The 22,512-nt window shown below is 39.9% G+C and overlaps 1 protein-coding gene across 1 annotated transcript in view; it reads right to left on the bottom strand.

Annotated features, from left to right (window-relative positions):
- The window catches only part of GMDS (GDP-mannose 4,6-dehydratase), a 434,505-nt gene that overhangs the window by 74,709 nt on the left and 337,284 nt on the right, over nucleotides 1-22,512 (bottom strand). Inside the window, exon 8 of the mRNA XM_014941067.1 lies at nucleotides 8,398-8,516. Within this exon, the coding sequence (XP_014796553.1) occupies nucleotides 8,398-8,516 (119 nt within the window). The remainder of the gene's footprint in view (nucleotides 1-8,397; nucleotides 8,517-22,512) is intronic.

The raw sequence follows: 22,512 nt of genomic DNA, 5'->3' as shown, positions 1-22,512 counted from the left end.
CTGCATAATTTAATTCGTGCTTAACTAAGAAAAACAAAACAAAGACAGTTCTTGAGTTTTCAGTCCTAGCCTGACATGGCACTTCACATACATGTACTGTAAACAGCACTTGCTACCTATGAGCCAAAAGCCAGCTACTTTGTCCAAATTAGTGTCATATGTGTGTTGAACAACCTGCAATTTGCTGTAATTTATGTGATCCGATTGCGCCATGAACCATTTTGTTAGCAACTGTCCTGGTCTAAAATTTTGGGACCAGCAGAAGAGGAACAGGTTGGTGGGTGACCAGCTCTGCCTTTGGAGAGGTCAGCCTGCAGCCTGGAAATGAGGGCAATGCTCCCTCTCAAAACAAATGCTTCAGACAACACATGTAGGAACATACATTGGTGCATCAAAACTAAACCACTGAATGTACAAAATCCAGAGTTATGATTGAAACTCTATCCTTGCTTTGCTTTTTGCCTCTAAGTGTAGAGGGGCTCTGAACCAGCTTGGCATAAAAGTGCAGTGATGAAATCCTTTACTTTTTTGTTTAAGTGAAATCTATGTAATTTAAATCAGCACTGTGATTTAGACTATTTAGCCTCAGTCACCAGCAATAAAATGAAAATGCCTCTTGCCTCCCACTTACTAACTGTACTGCCAGTTCTTGGGATTTTGTCACAGATTTGTTTTCTCCTTGCTCCCTTGCCACCCCCCATTCCCCCAAAGCTCCTAGAAGAATTTAATTCTTTGACAATCTCAGCCTTCATTTTTGAGTTTCTAGCCCTAAGGGCTAAGGAGGAAAGTCTGAAAACGTGACCTCTGTGTACCCATGAAGGTTAAAACACCGAAAGGCAGAAGGAAATACCAAATATGCATTATTACTAGTTTTTAAATCCCACGATTTTTTAAGCACAACTCATGACTTTTGGATGACTAGCAAAGCCAAGGATGCTTGATACTGGGAACACTTCATGTTGAAATAATTTCCAAGAGATAATGGCCACAGTGAAGTCAGCTCTTAATACTAATTCCATGATTCTAAAGATGATTTATAATTTAAATTTTTCTTTCTTTCTTTTTCACAGTTGCTGTGTTTGAAGCCTGAACTGTAAAGTTTTCATTCAGAAGCCAAAACTAACATTAGTCCCTCCCTTTAAAGGGCAGAGGGTAAAAATGTGCAGGACTCAAATGAGCTTAATAGAAAACTAACCGTCACCAGTAAAACAACAGGAAGCGCTTAGATCAGGAGACGTCAGTTGTTGTTGGAGGTCACTGAGCAGAGAACCCCATTTAACACCCAACAGGCTCCAGAAGGCTCGGCCGAGCCAGTAAAGACTCACTTAATGTCGCTATCAAAGTTATATAACAATAGAAATAGCTTAAGAAGAAATCTCCACCCGTTTTGTTCAGCCCAGTAATGTGAAAAGTTCACAAGGCAAAAAAAAAAAAAAAAAAAGTACTTCTCATTGTGAACAAAGTAGCATTTGACAGCCGCCCTTCTAATTACTCCTGGCACCTCAGTGCTCACAGCTGGTGACACCATACTGCTGATAAAAGGGATTGCGCGGGGGCCAGCCTGACACCAGGAACAAGACATCCATTTCGCTAACCGACTTCCCCTCCCCTCTTCCTCTAACCACAAGGAAAGGAAAAAGAACCAACCAATCCACCAAACTCCCCCTTAATTTACAGTCAAATTGCAGTCAGAATTGTTAACTGGAAAACGTAATGCCAGATTATCCGGAAGGATGAGCATGGTGGAAGAGGCACAGGGAACCCTCACGTCACTGAGGTTTTAGATGGCCCCAGACAGAAGGACTACCCAGCTTTTTGCTCCTTAGGGTGGATGTCCAAGTAGACAAGAAAACAGACTTATATACTTTGGGGCAAACACAAGGATCCCTGGCTAAAGAAAGCTGGGCTAATCAGGTCTGGGCTAAATTTACAGAGGATAGGGAGTGGATCCCCCCAACCCCCAGCTGGTGCCAAAGCCCAGGGCTACCAAGCAGGCGCCTGCTAGCCTAGTGTAGGCTTTTCACAAAACACTGGTCCTAGAGCCTGCAGGCAAAGAGCCTCTACAGCAAGACCATTGCCTGCTCCACACTGGGGAGCTTCACCCTCTTACTGAAGCAAAGGATGGGTTTGATCTCATGGCTGACAGCATCAGCCATATGCCAGAATGCTCTGCACCTGGAGGACGATGCATGAGATTAAGTGGGTTTGATGCCCCCAGCATCTACTCTTCCACGTTTGTCAAATACCTCACAGTTGGAGACAGGTGCTTTGGGATTGCTTAGGATGATAGTCATTGGGAACTCCGGTGGATACCACTACTATCACTGACCTCAGAAACTTCCATAAAACTATGTGTGTGAGGTGGGCAGGGAAGGACACAGGGAAGCCAGGATGATCAAGAGTGCTGTGGGAACAGCGCTGCAGTGGACCAAATGGTCCAAATGGCTGTAACTGAGAAGCAAACAAGGCAAAGTATGTGTATTTTGGAGGTGGTGAAGATACCAACCAAAAATGAAGCCAGTCACAAAAGCACAGACAAACTGAACAAATATACGCATTTCATCTCCTTGCTTGATCTTTACAGAGAAACAAAACTGACAGCATTTTAAAAAATATTCAAAACCACTGGTAGCTACAGCTGCTCAGCCTCTTTATGGAAAATACAACTGTCATGTGCACCTTTTAAATCAAATATATGACAATAAAAAATATTTTCACATTTGAAAATGAAAAATAAATTAACTAAAAATAAAATTTTAGGAAAATTTTGCTCTTCCTCCACAGCTAACATGAGATGCCATTTGTGTAGACTTCTCAGACTTGTGGCGTGATTGCTCTTAAACATGCAATTAAGCCAAAGCACTTCATTCTGCCCTGGCACTTTAAAAATAGCAAAACTGACACTGTGTAACAGACCATTAATGTCTTTTGCAAGTAATCTTTTATAGGGAAACTTTAAATATGTTCCTTTGCCACCAACTCAACCACCAACCTTGTATCAACGCTGCTGGCATCAAATCAATAAGGAAATAGGGATGTTTAACTGCAATCTTGTGCTTAAATTTAAAGAACAAGTAATTTTTTTTCAAATGCTCTGATGAATCAGGTCATCAATGTTTGTTCACTAAAGGAACATAGTTAAAACAATGCCATTGTTATTATATTCCCAGCATTGTCAAACTCAAGTTTCAAAAATCTAAACTGTGACTCCCCACATTACAAGACTTTAAAAAAGAACACATGCTAGGCTCCCTATTTTTTGGTTTCTTTTTTTCCAGTTCAGTGGAAATCTTTTGAAGCTCTTATCGATTTACTACAAATTGTGAAAGTTAGTGTTGAGAGGAAAATGTTTTCTCAAAGAATATTAATGCTTCTGCAAAAATCAAAACATTTTGGAAAGTAAAGTATTAGTTTCAAGTGACCTCCATTACTGTCAACCTGAAACAAAATTATATTATTATATCTAAAAAGGATACTTCAACATTTTCAGAATGGAATTTTTTTTTAATTTTCCAGAATGGCTTTAAAAATCCTTTTTGAGTTATTCTTTCTTTAAAAGGAGGTGAGAAAAGAAACAAAGCAGTCCAGCCAATGTGAAAGCAGATATTTTTCCAAATTGCTCTGCATTTGTGAGAATTATTTTAATTTCACTGGGGGAGGGAAGAGGAGGGTGAGGGACGGAAAAGTGGAATTTCCCATGAGACACCACATTTAATTCTCACCCAGTCTTCCTACAGAGAAACTCTCATACCTCTTATGATGTATGAAATCAGATAATTAAATTGTTACAGTCTTCAAATAAGAAAGTAATAAAAGCCTGCTCAGCTGGAAGAGTTAATTCTCCAGCTGAGGTGTGTAAAATGCCCCCCTAAAACATACACTCTACAGTGAGAATGGTGATAGATGCGGTGCAGTCCTAAACGAGGACCTTTGCTCGTGTTGTTTCATCCACACCAACGTCTTTCGCTGACCTGGCTGGGTTTCTCTCAACTGTCACTCTTCAAAATGCCTCTAATTTCTGTACGAGATTCTGTTCCCTTCCTCCTGAGCTGTTAGATACAACACATAGCACTGGTCAAAACCCAATTTTTAGTGTGCAAAAGCCAGACCTGGAAACAGCAGCTGTTTTGATGATGGCTTTTGAAGGCTCCTCTTTCATGTCCCCACAGCACTATTACTAACATATTGTTGGCTTTCCACTCTTACAGCAATCCTTCAAATCTCATGTGTTCCTGTAACTCAACCTTCCATTTTAAGGTAAAAAGTTAAAAAAGAAAAACAAACCAAAACCCCAGAAAAACCCTCCTCCCTCAGTTCAATCTCAGTTCAACCTTCACTGTCACTGAAGAGGCCACTGCTCCACTTCTGCTACTAGTTCACCTCAGTAGACCTTATCTGCAAACTTCACCTTTTTAGGGCAATCTTTTATAAGACCAACTGGCATATTAGTTAGGATAAAATTTGTATGTAGAGCCAAGTGACTAGAGTAAAATATTGATTTTTACTGAATTAATTCTGATCCTGGAAGCAATGAATACTTCTGTAACAAATGTGCATGTATTTTTATATTAATAAAAAAGATAATAAATCTTTCCCCTGCTTGAACTTTTTTTCCTTTTCTTTTTTTCTTTCCACATTTGCAGACAGCAGTCTTTGCAGCACTCTGCAAAGAACTCTGAGCGCTGTAGTGGTTTCAGGCTATCTTTGCAATCCTGTTCTAATTTAATAAGATTAATGACAGAAAATTAGTCAAGACAAGCGTTTGCCTGTTTCGTTTACCCTGCTGTAGTTCAAATTATAGGCGGGAAGTGTTTCCCCCAAGTACTACTTAATTAGTAATAAGTAGAAGGGAAAGTAAAAGAAAAAAAGTGTAATCCTTACAGGGGGAAAATATTTGTAGCTCTGAGGCTTTCCTGTTAGTACAAAGGACTGTATTTGAATGATTCAGAGGACTATATAAATATAATTTGAAATATCTCCCTTGAAAAAGAAATGTTAGAAGTAAAAACCACACACACGGCAGATAAAGCTCTGTGTACACTCTACAGTCAATTTCAGTCTTATTGCAGCTGTACATTACATTAGTTACAAAAATGTAGTAAAGTTTCTCTTATTTTGGCTAGAAGACATAGTCCTGACATGTGCGAATGACTGGCTATGACAGTCTTTCTTGGAAAGACTTCTTTAGGCTGTCCTGCATATATTCATCTGTATAAGGTAATGTGAATTGTTAGGAAGACAAAAAAACTAAAAAAAAAAAATGAAACAAATATTTTGAGTTGGTTGATGGGGCAGCCATGATTGCTTTTCTTCCTGTTCTCTACTGGAAGATCAAGATGTGACAGCTGACTTAGTTACATTTGCAACTTTCCCTGCCAAAGCACAAAGTAGGGATGGTAAAGAGCCCGCGCACACGTGCCCTGTGTTCTCAGATGTGCTATAAACTCTGCCAGCTGCTGCTTGCCATGACATCCCTCCTGGCCATTTACTCCATCATTCCATCAATTTTGAAAGGCACATTGTACAGCAATACTGGGAAGCTGTGCCATCACTTACAGCAGTGGAAAGGGCTGCTGGAAATTTCCCAGATAAGGTTTTGAGATTGCAAAATTTCATAATGCCTGCAACCCTGCAAAAAAACCACCAAACAACTCAACCAAACTTTGAGGAAGGGAGATAGGAAGAAAGCAGCCATCCTCGCAGGAACTCATTTAGCATTTGCACCGTGGTGCGCTGGTTCTTAGGTGCCTCATAAATTGTAAAGGAACAGATCAATGGGACTCGCCAGTGGGATCCCACAATGCTAAAAGGGAGGATTTTGCTGCCAGGATACTCCCTGAAGAAGATATATTCAAACTGGAGGAGGTGGGGGCAGAAAGCCCTTGGGGTTTACAAAGAATGTGAGAGGTTACCAGCGGGCTGGCCAAGACGCCAGCGAGGGTAAGGAGGGAGCTCGTGTGTGTGCTGCAAAAGCATGGGCTGGGATGACACCTAGAAAAATTATGGCGGTTCTTAACAAAACTTTCCAAACACTGAGAAATACTTCACATCTAGCACAATTGGAAAGATGAATGATGGCTACAGGATGAGTAGTGTGTCTGCTGTGTCACTATCCCCACCCTGGGAGCTGGGGGAACAAATGGCTGGTTTGTCTGGCTAGACTATACCTAAAGTGATCAGAATCACACCACTGTCAAAATGATCAGCAACAAAATTATCATTAGCACCTAATATGTCCCCGCATGTATAGCTATTTATGTATCACCTGCAAATGGCATAAGGAATTAATAACTTACAGTCAAGAAAAATTTCAGAACTGCCATGGGAATTAGTAGCCCAAGCCCCGTTTCTAAAACTATTTACATTCCTAAAAATCTATGTCACTAAGTGTCACATGGATTCGTATACAATTTTTTAAAATTACTTTTATTGATCAGTATAAAAAAATGCAACTCTGCTTTTGTACACACAAAATACCAGCCCTACCTCATGACCTGGAGTCTTACTGTAAAGTTTCCCTGAGAGAGAAACCTGTGACAGATTGATTTAGTCTGAACACTGACCACAGTAATCACCAACAGGAATGATATGCAGTCCACCATGTGGAGCCATATGTGAGCAAAAAATTAAACAAATGGGACACAAAATTTTGTGTGTTAGGACCAACTAAATCTAATGTAAGCCTTTAATATCCTCTCTATAACAGAAGCTACTAATAAAAATACTTTCACTTCTATTTGTGTCATTGTTGTTCTTTTCTTTAGGTTTTCTTGAGAGTTTAATTTGCTCTCTGGAAAATACATGCTGATTTATCAGACCTGGGAAATGCTGAGACTTCTTAGGCCAACACCAAATCAGGGAGTTTAATTTTAAACTAATGGATAAATTTATTGACATCAAAGGAAACTGCAAGGGTGAGAATATCTGCAAATAAAGACATTCGGCTAGGTACTGACCTACACGTTTGTTTCTAATTTTAGGTAATCATAATTAAAGAAATAAAAGTCGCTCACCAAACTTTCATTCTTGCTTTTGCAAACAACACTAGATAGGGACAAAATAGTTCTCAAAATCACAAGAATTCTTACTTATAAGTAACTATTTCCTGAATGCACAGCATACTCATGTCAATGGGAGAATTAGCTTATGAACACAAGAAGCAAAAGTATAGAAAAAGGAGAACATATAAGAAAAACAAAGCAATTACTAGAGCTCCTACTACCTCCCCTTTACCCTGTCAAACCTCACTACTGTTAAGGCACAAGGGACAATATGTGATCATGCAGGGACATCTTGCTATTAAGATGCTAAAAATACGGAAAGAAACTTACTCCCAAAACTGAACTTTTGGGCTAGAAATTCTATTTATGCAGTCTCTCTCTCCCCCATCAGACTTTTTTCTGGAAGTTGATGCCAAAAATTGAAACCAGACTAAAAACTCATTGAGAAGAAAATGTTATTACCTCCCCAGCCACCCACTGGCTGTTCAAATAATATTGTATATATCTGTGCACTTCTGCATATTTATTGAATTTGTCAAGTTTTTGTTCCCAAGTAAAACTTATTGGCCCTGTCAAAAGTTCACCAGCTGCACAAGTGACTTTGATGGCCTGAGGAACAGCCCTGGCGCTAGCGTCATGGAAGAGCCTGTGGCTTTCCTCTCCCTTTTCCAGCTGAGATTGGTATGTTGATGCATGGGGCCCAGAGAAGATACAGAAGGAGGGAAATTGAAAAAATAATAAACAATAAAAATATAAATTACAGAAAGCGCTCACCAAGCCATCCTGGTTTTATTATATGACCTTGAGAAGGAATTTTGTATTTTCAATCAAACTATGTGGAATATGCATTGTAAACATTCTGCACCCACTGCTCAACATTTTTATGGCTTAGTAGAAGAGCTAATAGGAAGGTAGAGTGGGTTGCTACATAATCCTAGTGGTGTGGCTGATGGGCTGTGACACAGAAAGAACAGGGTTGTCAGGTGTCATTTCTTGCGATGGCGGAGGATGGGAGCAAGACTGTGAGAATCTGGGGGCACAAAATTGGGCAGAAAAACTCCTTTTGCAGCAGGGTGATGAACCGCACCTTGTTACTAACACCTTTGGAGGAGCATCTGTCCCCCAAGTTGGGGAGTGAATGCAAGAACAGAGAATGAAAACTTGAAATACAAAATTAAGACGTGCTTGCCTAAATTTTTTTTTCTTATGACCTAGAGAGCAACACTAGGCATATCTGCTGTGGCATTCACTCATGCCCAGAAGGTCTCACATATTACAAAATTAGAAAGCGAGGTGGGAGAGAAAAGAATAATGTAGAGAAACAACGGTGTGTAACGTAGCAAATGCAACGGGCCAGAAATGTTCAACACAGCTGCTATCTCATGTTCGTACTTACACAATGGTTTTCCCAATGTGCTTAAATGACTTCTCCACAAATTCACGGACACTGTGGACCTCCCCAGTGGCTATGACAAAGTCCTCAGGCTCATCCGTTTGCAACATCAGCCACATGGCCTGCGGAAAGACAAACAAAGTCAGACTCAGTGCACATGTAAGTGACCTCTTTAGTACACGGTATTATATTACTGCATTTTTTTTTTTTAATTTGGAAATAACTATACATACACACACATACCCCAAGCTGGGGAAATGAGTACTTTCCTAACATGGTGGCTATTAACCAGTTCAGTGCAATGCTGAAAAGAGTTCAATTATTTCTTACTATAGAAAACAATGCTCTATTTGATTTTCAATTTGTTTCACTGCAGGGGTTTCTGCAGGGGAGACTTTAATATGTTTACTTTTGAACACTGAGACTTGGTTTAGTGCGCAAGAGCATGGATTCACTTGTTTAAACGCCGCGTGAATTGACACAGATATGGGGAAAAGAACAAAACTTTGCAATGTTTCAGTCCAGATTGCTGTGGTCTGTCTGTTATAGAACAGTGCCAAACACATTGGATCATGAAAATATAGGTCCTTTTGGCTCTTTCCTCTGTCATGTTTGTTGCCGTTTAGTCGAGATTTTAATTAAGAGTAAGCAACTGAAAAGTACGTAAGAATAGTCAGCAGTGGACTTGACCAAATTAACCTGCTTTTCCTGCTGAATATGTGCTGAATGTTACATATTAAAGCACTGTAGCAGAAACTTTTTCTTTTGACTCAGAAACAGAGAAAATGCTGGTAGAAAAATGAGACAACCATTAACATCTCTGTCAGAGAACCTCCTGCAAAAATCGCTGTAGGTTTTAAAGCAAAACTTCATGGATTGTCAACATATTTGCATTTCAGGTGGGCAGGTTTACTTCCCACAGCAATGTCTTTCACAGAGTTCCCTCCCACAAACAAGTAATGATGGATGAGCACCATCTCAGAGGGTTGGCCAGCTAAGTCAGCAGGAAAGCAGGAAAGCAGATGGAAAAAGAGGCACACAAAGACACGTGTGACTTGTCTGAGGTATAATGGCAGGTAGGTTTCAGTTGTCTGATGTACAAGCCACTGCTCTAGCGACTTGACTATTTGACTGCTTGGGAGCTGTAGGTGGACAGAGTAATTATTACTTTAGATCAATCAAAATGATGTAAACACTTCATTTCCTTTGGAGAGGAAAAGGGAATATCTGTATGGCATGATCCTCATTTAATAAATAACCAGAAAAGAAAAACAAAATAATTCAACTTTCTCTCCATATGGTAAAAAGGACTGTCATCTTCTCACAGCATAATCCACAACGCTATTTGCATTGACCTCTTCACATCAGCTTTAAAGCAAACAACTTTAGTAGGTCCCTTGATGGTAGTGGATACTCTGCAAATCAGATTAATAAAAGCTTTGGGACAGCTCAGTTTCTCTTGGTAAATACCACCTGAAATATTCAATTTTTCCCCCCCTATTCTTAATAAATCAGTGTCCAGCATAGCAGGACGATACATTCTACTTAAATGGTTCTATTTGCAAGTCATTTTTCTTCCCAGTTATTATTTTATGCATCTTCCAAAGTTTTGACAAGATTTTATTAACATGTTCCTTTTGAACTTTTTTGATTCTTGAACGTGTGTGGAAGGCTGGGTTTTGGGCAACTGCTGTGTAAATCCTTGACATTAATTGTGCTTTAGGGATATGACCTGCTGGGCAGGACAATGGCAGCAACTTTATTTTTCCTTTCCAGAATTGAACATCCTAGCCAATGACGCAGAAATACCCGACTGGCTGATGAAACTCCTCTTGTGGGGAGGAGATGTCTTAACTCCTCTCTCTTGTATGAGCTTTCTTCGAACATTGGGGTTTCCCTGCTGATTTGAGAGGTCGCCGTAAATCACCAGCTCCTGTTTCTTTATGACTGGACAAGCTTTCAGGATTCACAGTAGTAGCAGCTTCACAGAAAGGTAAAAGGAATACCTAAAATGAGTAATTGATAGCTCTGGTTCTCCTCACCTAGTCCCTGATTTCACAGACCTTCAGCTTTCATTAAGTAGCCCAGCTGAAAACAACAAGCTTCCTCATATGAAAAGGCACTATTTGAGCAAATAAGGATCTCCAACATTAGACAGTCAGTCAGAGTCAGAATTTATAGTGGTTCTCCTCCTGACTTCAGTGGATGTTTGCTGTATATAATGCATTCAAGATCTCGTCTTTCTTTGTTTGAAACGTATAGAGCACTGTAGCATCAGTTACATCTGACAGAGATACAACAACCAAGTCACATATATTGGTAAAAATCACCCCCACTCCCAAATTCAGTAGGCTGACAAAATATGCAATATTAACATAAAGACCTGCTAATTACTACTCACTTTTGTAAAGCAGTATTAGCATGTCTAAGTAGAAGTGATAATTTTTTGCCACCCCTCCGCTTTTAGAGACCTCAGTATTGTAGCTCATTGGACACAATTTTAGTGCGGGTGCTTATGTTGAGCATTCAACAATCCAATGAGTATATAAAATATTTAGAGATTAATCTTGTGTAGTAATACAAAAGAGTGTTAAAAGTTTCTCTTTACTCTAAATCTTGCACTACATTGAAGGAGACAGCTACAAAATACTAACAAAAACCCAGCCTTCGACAACTGGTCCCACCAAGTTTTATGCATCTGGATGTATCAGCTCTTGTCTACCATTTCAAAGAAGAAGCAATCACCATCTTAGAAATACAACTTGAACCGCAGTAAATTTCTACAGGATCAACTTAGCAACGATCAAACAATGCAGACATAGTTGCTAAAAGCAATTTTTGCCTCAACTCCTACCAGGAAAGAATGTTTAGATTAATGATTACTTGAGAATCTATCACTGCTGGTTCCTTTATTTTTTCTGGCATTCACAACTGTTGGCATTTACAATTACCTCAATCAAATCAGGTATGAAAGAAAGGAACATGCTAATAATTACAAACAAAGTAAGTGATAGTTCTGTTTTGCTTTGAGGAAGACGACCAAACACTGTTGCTTTGAACGGGTCTGCAGGAACAATCTGTAAAAAATACACAGAGGCAAGCCAGAAGATGGAAAAATCTTTGAGCAAGCTCCGCATCCAAATCTTTATTTCCACAGGTACAGCCTGTGACAACCAATGAGAAGTCTGTGTACAAGCAGTAGCTATATGTTTTCCCTACAGCAAGTGCCAGGAATGTGCTTCCCCCCACATCAGACTAATAAAGGCCCTTGACCTATCAGTTTCTAGGCATTTCCTTTAAGAGTTCATATTGTACCAGACTCCAGGCTGAGAATAAGAGGAAAGGGGGAGATACAGCTCCAGGTTTATTTGTCATTACTGAATGGCTTACTGGTTTTAACAGAGGGGAAAAGCTTTGTTTAAATTTCCACTGAAAGTAATTAATGGTTATTGACTGGCAAATGAAGAACAGGTGACACTCTGAATTAGAAGATAAATGATCTCATGTTCTAGCGTGATAATGGGTTAGTAATTGCTACAAAGCCTCAGCCTAGTGCGTCCCATCATAATGCTAGATCATGTCCAGGACACAAAGGCCTCTGTGTGAGAGGTATTCAGCCGTTTACCTCCCGATACAGCTGCAGAGTGATTTGCTCCATTTATTCTCTGATGGACTGCACAACTGAGGCAAAAGTTCACCCATTCTCACCTTCCTGTTCACATGCTGAACCACATGACCCATGACATGGCTGAACTGGGATAAAAACATCGCCCAGCTCTTGGCTATCTTTTAACCATCGCAAGGTCATATATTTTAGGAATTTTTCTGGTGCAGGAATGGAGAATCGTGGATTTTCCTGTATTTCTTTGTAAAGGCTTTTTTGGATGGGCTGACATCAAGTCAAGAAATTACTTGTGTTCAGTTCTGCTACCATCCCCTCAACTTTTTGCACGATCCGGTTAACAAAATGTGGGGAAATGCTGCAAAGGGGGAGAAAACTACGATGGAAACAATTCAGGCGTTGGCTGTCTTAGAATAAGACTGTTCCTTTAATGGCAAATGTAACAAAACATATTTTTCATATTTGAACTCTTTTTGGCTCTGGTCTAATGACTCACAAAGTCTAAAGGCAATACTATGTCATTTACATTTAAATACAGAAACTCAACCGGAGAGAGATATGTAGCAAGTCTAGCAAGCGGACACACTTTTATGATTATGTGGACTAAGATATCTGTTCTGCATGCCTGAACTACAGCCTCTGCCAAAATCTTTCCTCTTTCATCTTTCCCCTCTTCCCTTTTCTGTATATAAAACCCTGCCAGTAGTAAGCACCATTTTCAAGCAACATATCTAAAACATGAACCAGTCTTCTCCCTGCCCAAATTTCTTTGCTTACATAGTGTTTGTGCCTGGGGTAGTTAAGGGGGAAAACCCAAGCTGGACTAACACAAGCCCCATATAGGTACATTCTGTGCATGCCACTGCTGTTATGATTGTGATGTGTCTGCTTGTCTTGAGCATCTGGAGTACGTTGTAGGTGTGTTTCACTATTAACTTCCAGTCCAGCATCCCAGTGAGAAAACATTTATTAACTGGGCTGTCATCCATGGATAACAAAGGCTCAGTAGCTGAGGTTATGTTTAACTCTGTCTATATTGATACTTTTCTTTTACTGTCTGCTCTAGCACTGTATATTGTTAAAATGGGCCCATAATCAGGTATCTGCCTATTTAAGAAGAAAAAGAAATACAAATCCAAATTTCTGAACCTAAAGATGATTTTTTAAGAGAATGAGTAAAGCTTTTCCTTATGTCTTATCCGATGCAAGACCCAAACTGAATATGACTAAGCAGGCAAGCAACGTGATAAACGGAATATGTTCCTATTGGTACTAATTACCATTGCCCTGCACCGCTATGGAGCATTTATTTTCCAAGCCCTGTACTGTCAAAAAATCTTTTGTACATATTTCTAGGTATTATGCAGAGAACTTCTGACTTCTTTGTATTTGCCACACACACCAAAAAAAAGCAAACCCAATCAGTAATGTTTACTTTAGGAGATGGAACAGATAGTTGTAGCCTGATGCAGGGTGCATTGTCCATGCATTTCAGAGACGAAGCAGAGACTGGTGAATGTCTAGCTCTACTTACTTATCACTTGCGGAGGGCATGGGTTACCTCAAGGCTGTCAACAATTAGGGAGCAATTTCTGACTAAGGCAGAAAAACATTACCACCCAGAGAGACCCAAAAGTACGTTATCACCATTTATAGAAATTTTGTCTTTACAGTATTCCATATTCTATTGTCTAGAAGTGGCAGAAGAATTCAGTGGGTTGGACATGGTACTCTCTAGTGATCCCAAACCTAGCTATCCTGCTGGGGTCACCACTGAGAAGGAGAATTGAGCATTTTGGGCCAAAGCATCATGAGCCTTTACAGGGATGTGGCAGCAAAGGAGAACCTTCTCCCCATATGGTGAGCACAAAGGCCTGGCATGACTGCTTTTCCTGCATGCATCATGAGGGACACGTGCATGTGCCACAAAAGACAGGGCTATTGTATCACCTCCCTCTCTACATTGTCCCAGCTCAATTGCACTGGCATGGAAAGAAGCTGCTCGGCATCTTCTGCGCTGCGCGTGGGGAGATGTCATACTCATGCACTTCCTGCCTGCCTGGATGTGAAGCAGTTCCAGATGCCATCACCCGGCTCCTGCTGACACAACCCAGCTGACTGGCTGTGGTTTCTCAAGATGCTACAGAAATGACCACAATGAATGATTGTGCCTTAGAAAAGTGAGACCGGGAACATCGACTCAGAGCTCTGAACCCAAACTGACTTCCAGTTTATCTATTTATTTACTTTTGGAGGGGCAGGGGAGGAAGAAGAGGTGCTACACTGTCTGAGTCACACACATCTGATTGACTTCTGCAGCTGTTAAAAGTGTAGGTGTGTACTGGGTGTACCCAGCAGGCATGTGTTATATAAGGAGACTATATAAAAAGACTGTGATACATAAATATAATACACAACAGAGGGGGAAAACCCCTCCTTACACATATTCTGCACACAATAGGGGCATCGCACACATGGATGAAAAACACTGACAAAACTCAAATGCAGCAAAAAAGGTCTTGTGATCAGAATAAAGTGTAAGCTGCCTCTGCCTGAAAGCCAACACAAAAGTGTTGGGCATGATCCCATGCTCCCTGGCACAATGGGAGTTCAGTCTAAGTAATGACTTGCTTTAGTACTTGTTTCTGATGATGTTAGAAGGCAAGGCAAGCACAGCAGGGAGAGTCTTGCCAAAGAAAACCACAGGGATGTGCTGCCAGGCACGCTGATACTTCCAAGAAGCCAATGACAGCAGGAATATGGCAGTACGTGTAATCAATGTGCTCCTAAGAATTTTTTTCCTAAAATACAACCCTTCTTGCTCAGATACTTAAAAAGTAAGGGTGTACACCTAATAAGCAAGAACCTTAGTACACCATTACAGTTTGTATTTGAAAGGCAAGCTGAAGTTCATGACTGAGGTCACTGTCTATCATTGCAAGAAGAGTGACACTTTTCATAAGTTCAACCCTCTCTCAAAACGTACAGCAAAAGAGGTATTGCCCAAGAAGGGCAGGACACATGCCTCTTCCTTTCCCCTGAAGAGTCATCATCCTGTTTTCTCAGATCACCAAAAATCACAGTGTTGGTGCAAAATCTGTTGCTCATGGAACCTCCAGTCATGGAAAAACCCTTCTGAACACCATTTAAGTATCTATCAGATCTCATCAGCTTAAATACATTTTGATATGCTTCTTCCTTAGCAGTGTAATGCTGACCATAAGGTCTCCAATGTCTGCGTACAAAGCTTTTCCTTTAGCGTTGTCCTTTTTACTCAAGCAGAGGAGACATTGAGTACTTATGACATGGCAGCTGCTTCCATTCAGAAGAGCGATGTTTGCAAACCATAGGCAGTTATATCACCAACAGAAAAGGTATGAAACGAGAACAGATTCAAGATGAAAACATTTTCCTCTTAGAGGAAAAACACATCAGTTGATAATTGGAAGAGGGGAGATTTAGATTAGATACCAGAAAGAAATTCTTTACTGTGAGGGTGGTGAGGCACTGGAACAAGTTGCCCAGGGAGGTCGTGGATGCCCCATCCCTGGAGGTGTTCAAGGCCAGGCTGGATGGGAATTTGAGCAACCTGGTCTGGTGGGAGGTGTCCCTGCCCATGGCAGGGGGGTTGGAACCAGAAGATCTTTAAGGTCCCTTCCAACTCTAACCATTCTATGATTTTATTAAAAACAATGGAAAATTTACCTTAAGAATCCCAAGAGAGAAAACAAACAACAAAAATCACTTGTACCAATACACATACTACAAGTATCCTCAGGCACAGAGATAATATATTGCAACTCATTCTCACAGATTTTAGAAGTTACAGTTGATAACTTGCCACAGAAGCAATATGAAGTTTGCTCACTGAATAAGTCAAATCCTACGGTTTGTCTGTAGATGTCAACTTGTTCAGAGCTGAACTGTGTTCAGATCCATTACTTTTTTCTCTCAAATTAAAAGAGGGTAGTTGGTATATTTAAAGATAATAACCCAACAATTATAAGGTTACTAAAATAATAAAATACCTGATAATCTTTGTGGAGCATCTTGAATGAAAACAGTATCAATGTCTCCTGAAACAAAAGCCCTCACATCTGTAGGAAATACTAGGAAATACTGTCTAACTTTTCTCTTGTAAGCAGATAGGCTGATTGTTTTACAGATCTCAGGGAGGACTCGTGAAACTTTAGTAGGCAGTTTTATTAATAAAAACCACAAGAATTATAATCCAGATAAACCTTAAAGGTCAACCTTTCCTGTTAACGCAACACGATGTTTCTCACATGCACCTCAGCTGAACACAAAGTTCTCATTGTGTTATCAAAAACTAGATTACTGCTTCTTTTTTTTTTTTCCTTGTGTCACTGAATGTCAAAATATTGTTCTTTCAATACATGGAAGTATTTGTATACAGTTTTATAACTGATCTTTAGTTGCTAGCTGGAGGCAAAAAAGAAACAGTAAAGCTGCTTGTTAGGAAACCTCACCAACAATGAAAATTAATATAGTCCTTTTTTTCCTGCCAAAAAATTTGAACAGATTTTTAGGTCCACAATGGTTTGTTTATTCTTCAAATGGTTAAATTGGAAGTGACATGTGTGACACAAAGTAATTTAAATGAAAAGATACAGAAAGGATGCATATATACTCTGTTTCTTTCATTTTTATTTGGGAGGATATTGTCCCAATTGCTAACAAAGGGGTGCCTTAGATTCTGTTTAAGAAAAAAGGGAAAGAAATTCAAAGCTAAAGAGAGAAAAAACTGAGAAAAATTTGAATTCCAGAAAGTACGTGTGAGTTTTAACCATTCAGATTTGTATTACGTAGACAAGACTATAGAACAAATAAATGTTTCCCAGGCTCCACCTAGCAGACAATTCTGAAGATCCCAGGCTCCACCTAGCAGACAATTCTGAAAGATATTTGACCCACCTCCCCCTCCCTTTTTTTCCCTTCCAGAATTAATTTTCCCTGCTATTTTTATATGAATGAAAGACAAAATACCTCTTCACAAAGAAGCAGACTCCCATTTGACAGGATTACTCACCACTAAAGTAAAGGGTTGTACCCAGGTTGCGGTGAGGGCAGAGAAGTCTTAGGGACCCGTGCCAGGAAGGACTGGTTGGGGCCACGATCTAACCACAAGAAAACAGGCTAGGCTTTCAAGTCAAGTACTGGCATGTTTACTGGAGCGAAACGAGCAGCCCCAAAATAACGATCACAATGTAGATATTGATCACAAAATGTTTACAGTGCAACATTTGACTATAAAAAGATCCTGGTTCATGCTTCTGACACCTGTTTGCCTCCTATTTCTTTCCTGGATTGCTTAGACCCTTACAGCTAAGCGCAAGCTGACACGTTCCTTTTGGCCGGGGTCAGAAGAGCAGCATGATCTAGGGATCAAAGTCCTACTGATCTCCACACAATGAAAAATGCTGTTATTTATACCATGATTCAGGCCATTACTTCATTTCCCCGGACCTTCCTTTTCTTTCTTCCCATTTGTGAACATTGCCTCTTCAGTTTGCAAGCTTCCCCACTTAAGGTTTGTAGGGATCTGCCCAGTGCCTATCCAGAGAAAGGGTCCTGACGCAGGTTGAGCCACTGGTAGTACTCTAAAAAAGTGCTAAGAGCATCAGAGAACTGCCAGAGCACAGGCAGACAGGCTCGGAGATAATATATCAGTACTTCATAATGTTTATATGTGTTTGAGGGTATAATTAGGAAGGAAGAAGAGCAAGCCTTTATGATAGTAAAAGCAACAAAGCAAGAGCACCGAGATAAAATTTATGAACAGAGTTGGTTTTTTAAAGAAATACGTGGAGATATAATGAGTTAATAACATAAAATTAACCTGAATTCTATTTTATATTTTACTTTTCCCCCCTAAATTTCCAGAATTCTGGCTTCGTGCTTTTGAACACTAAAGCATTTTCTCCTCAGACTGCTACCAGTTTCCAAATGATATTAGACTCCTGAATAATAATCTGAAACAACTGACTTAAAATGTTAATTTACTCATCCTGAGGAAAACATTTACTATACATTGGGTTCTTATAAATTTGGAGTTATCTTTGAATAATCCGCGTAAACTAAGAGCACGCTACCTTTAACACATCATTGAAACTTCACCTTCTGATTTTATTGCAGTTTTCAGTCCACTGGAGTTGGAAGTAAAAAGATTTTCACCGTTAAGTCATCATTACTTATGAGGCAGTGGTAAAAATACACACCAAGCACAGTTTTACTAACTGCAGAGAGCAAAAAGTCACCTGAAAAAGTATCAAGATGCTGAAGTAATTTCATTTCTGGTTCTGTGGAATTTCTCTTTTACTTTACCAGAACATTTCAGGTGACAACATTTTGGAATTTGATGCTAAATTCTCTCGGTTGAGTAGAGACAGGAACACAACCTTGATGCCTCAGGGATATGGTAATGCAATACAGAAGGATTTATTTTCTTTTTTATTTTTACCTCATGTCACAAGTTCAATTTTAGGCCAACAGTACCCAAAACCACCACCATGTGATACAGCAGCTTATGCAGAGAGTCTGGCGGTTTTAAACCAAGCCCTAGGACAGAGGAATCCACCTCACAGATTTGCTGCCACAGCATTAGCGTTGCTCTTGCTCTGGCCAAGTTCCTCTGTGTTCAGTGTTGGATACCAGCTCATGGTCTATGCCATCTCAAATCAGGGCACGGGAATTTCAGATAGAAAAGGTTAATGGTACAACAATCCCAGAAACCAAAGGACGTATTTTAGAAGTCTGGCTCTGCAGCACAGATGTAGAAAGGCAATAAGGAGGATTTCTTTTGAGCATATTCAAAAATACATTTGGAGGGCACTTCACATTGACCTTCCCTTGGCTTGTTCTGGTCATTCCGATTCCACCGTCATTAGTAATTACTACTTCTGCAACAGCAGTTTATCACACCGTATCCTGAGACAGGGAAAGTGAAGGGTCTGCATTAGAACTGTAGATATGGCTGCTCTCCGTGGGCTAGTGTCAAACTGGAATAGAAAATTTTATTCAGTTTGTTCCCAGCAATAAATACAGTCCTGGCATCCTGGATAAATCCTTCACATAACAGCATGTGTTCTTTTATGCACCCTGGGAGCGATTCTATTTAAAGCCATGGAATTGTGGGTGTGAGACTGTAAGCACATCCACTTACCCAAAACAAAATTAAAACCTGTATTATATTAGAGTCAGGAGAGCTGTTACGAAAAATGCAAACCATATGAAGTTTTAAGTATACTTATGTTTTTTATCTGTCTCTGTGTAGCATATACAATTGACTTTCACTGCCTGAGATGAAGTGCTGACAAGTGTTTTACCATATTATTACAGAATACCCCAGTAGCATTATCACACTTCAGCTCTTGCTTGCAATAAATCTCTGCTGTATGCACGTCACAAGTCATTGCTCATATCACATCTAGACAAAGTAAGGGCCCTCCCTCCCCAGTGGACATGAACGAGACTCTACACACACGAGATATTCTGCCATTAAGGCTGGAATAACCCCCACAGGCCAGACACTGGGAACAACGTTCCCACAAGCATTACTTGGCGGGGGCCAGAGGTCTGTTCTCAGGCAAATAACAGTGGCACAGGCATGAGTCATTGCAGAATGCAATGGATTTATCACCACAACCACACTATCATCCCTTATATGTTGGTTTCCATGTGCAAGTCTTTTTTTTTTTTTTTTTTTAATAACTCAACTGCTGAAACATATTTCATGTGAATGTTCTGTGTATTCTTTTTTAATAGCTATGCCACAAATCATATTCTCATTGCATAGGTCCAGCTTTATGCCCAGCCTGTTTATTGCTTTTGGTTTGGTCAAAGCAAATGATGAGCAGACACCATCTCCAATGTCCCGATCTTAGCTGTGACAATGACTCTCTTTGTAGCCCTGACAAAGGGCTACATTTGTAGCATTTAATCTTACCTTCTAAATTTTGCTGTCTGTGAAGCTGGACTGATAATATTTATGCAATTCGGGTGCTATAAGAAAGTTAAGGGTAGCACAGACATTTCATGATGAAGTGTGTTATTCCTTATGGAATTAGATGCCTTTGTCTGCACTTCTATAGTGGAAAAAAAAAAAAGCTAATTTTCCCTCTAAAAGGTGGGAATTCAAAGATTCTTCCTTTATACTGACTAGCTCTGGACTAAGAAAAAAAAAATTAATTAAACGAGCAAGAAAGCCCAAGGACTTGAGCACACAGAAATGATTGTTAGATTACGCATTCTGAAACTCAATTAAATAGACATTTCTTGAGATATCACACATTTCCGTTGTGATGCAAGAGATAAGTGAGATAACTATTCAGGCAGTCATGATACTAATAAGCAAGCTACAGTGGTTTCTTGGTGTCTTTTTCTCTCTCACTTAACCTTCAGCAAATTTAAGTTTTTCCCCCTTTCGCACAATAATGGAGGGAAACCTGGAAAGAAACTCTTTGAATCTTTTCCCATAGAAATAAGCCTCGTCCTGCAAACAATGCCTGACTCTGACTTCACATGAGATTAAATTCATGAATTTCTACAGCCTGATTGTCAATGTAAAAAAGAGAAAAGCGGGACCTGTAGTTCACGTTAGTGTAAGTAGCTCTCTGACGCTGGAGTATTTTCTGCATCAGACCCAAGAGGTGGTTGTAAAACCAGGTATGAAACAAACTGTTGCACCGCATGGTGAAACAATAACTAAACTTATTATTAAACATCCTCCCTTAGTATTCTTCCCCTTTTCAGCACAAAGAAAAAGACCGAAGCATGAGACCGTGTGGGAAGGAAAGGGAACAAAACCATCTAGCTGCACATCCCAGGGAAACATCTAAAGCCTGAGACCGCCGCAGTCAGACCTCCCTCGAATCTCCCTCTCTCTAGCTGCCACCTCTCCTCAGTCCCCACGCTGACCCCCTGAATCAAGCCAGATGGGACTGGTGGAGACATGTCAAGGAAGTGCTGAAAAGGTGACTTGGGTCTCTGGCAGCTAGTCTGGAGCTCGTTTCTATGTAAAATCTCTGGGGGCTGCTGCTTTGCAATTTCTCAGGAATGTTTAATTCTCCTCATCCCTTTGCTGAGTCTCTCTGGAGAGGTCATGGAGGCCTGTGACATCCCTGGAGGGCACTGCCTAACTAAATTAGCATGAGATAACTTTGGACTCTCTTCCAAACAAGAAAATACAAGGGAGAGAATTTCATTAAAAGCAGAAGACTAGGTGATCCAAGTTAATCCCAGCCCAGAGCTGCTGCAGAAATGTTCTCTGTTTATATTTTGACTTTACTCTCTGTTACAGAGTTCACTGACTATAATGGAAGCTGTGTTAAGTGCACAACTTGACCTCAGCTGACCAAATCTTAGTTTCATAATAAAGACAAAAAGTGGGTTTGGCGGCTCTAAAAGGTTTGATTAGTTGCTCTTTTGCCTGCTTGTGTGTGACTACATAGGGTGCTGAGTAAATGGTAAAAGATAAACACTGATGTACTTCATTCTTTATATGAGTGTATATATATATTTATATGAGAGATATATATCTCTCACTCTTTATATATGTATACATCAGGTAACATGAACTTTTTAATATGCAACAGTATTATAATTCATACATATGTGTGTAGGCTTGGCATTCATTAGGAAAGCAAATATGACCAAGTCCCAGACTTGCATTTTTTTAAGACTTGTGAACACAAAGTTTTGTTTAGGTTCCCTCAGTGGATGAGAGAAAAAAAATCTACCTCAGGAGGTAAAAAGGCAACTCAGAGAGAGGGAACTCCAACATCTGCAATAGTGTGTTTCCCATGCAACTAAAGGAAAGGGTAAGACACAAAGGTAGACCAACGCACCCAGCAATATCCCACCTCATCTTCCAGCAATGAGAGAATCGTAGCAAACATCACATCAAATACATCCAAAACAAGGATTTGATTCATTGTATACAAACAGGATGGGGAGCAAATTTGAAATATTTCACTTGGGCTGAGGCTATAATAGGTGACTCCAGGGAAACAGGAGATGAAATAAAAATGTACCAAAAAAACCCGTAATTACCTGAGTTTGATCGATTGGAAAAACTGATAGTAATAAACTGAGACCACCTAACTTAGTGCAATGTGAATGAAAACTATATTAATCTTACAAACCTGAGATTAGAAAGTGAAATCTTACTTTATTAAATGCTGTTCATAAGCCAGTCCTGCATAACAGCGTGTTTTGGATATATTGGGACAAATATTCCTCCTTCTGAGAAGACAAGAAGAAAAGGAAAAGGTATAAAAGTTCACGCAGTTCACATTAAGGACAACCCAATGTGCTCTCTCCCTTCAGGAAGGAAATATTAGCATGGCCTCTTAGCTACACTCTGTGAGCAACGAGTTACTGGGAAACATGACTTCAAGTCGACAGATCTTGGGGCACCAACATGCCAAAGTAGGCTTCTTACTGCTGTCATAATTGTCTCCTTTTCACAGAAGGAC

Source organism: Calidris pugnax, unplaced genomic scaffold (assembly GCF_001431845.1).
Source record: "Calidris pugnax isolate Ruff unplaced genomic scaffold, ASM143184v1 scaffold8, whole genome shotgun sequence".
Lineage (NCBI taxonomy): Eukaryota > Metazoa > Chordata > Aves > Charadriiformes > Scolopacidae > Calidris > Calidris pugnax.
This window is presented reverse-complemented; position numbering and strand designations above follow the sequence as displayed.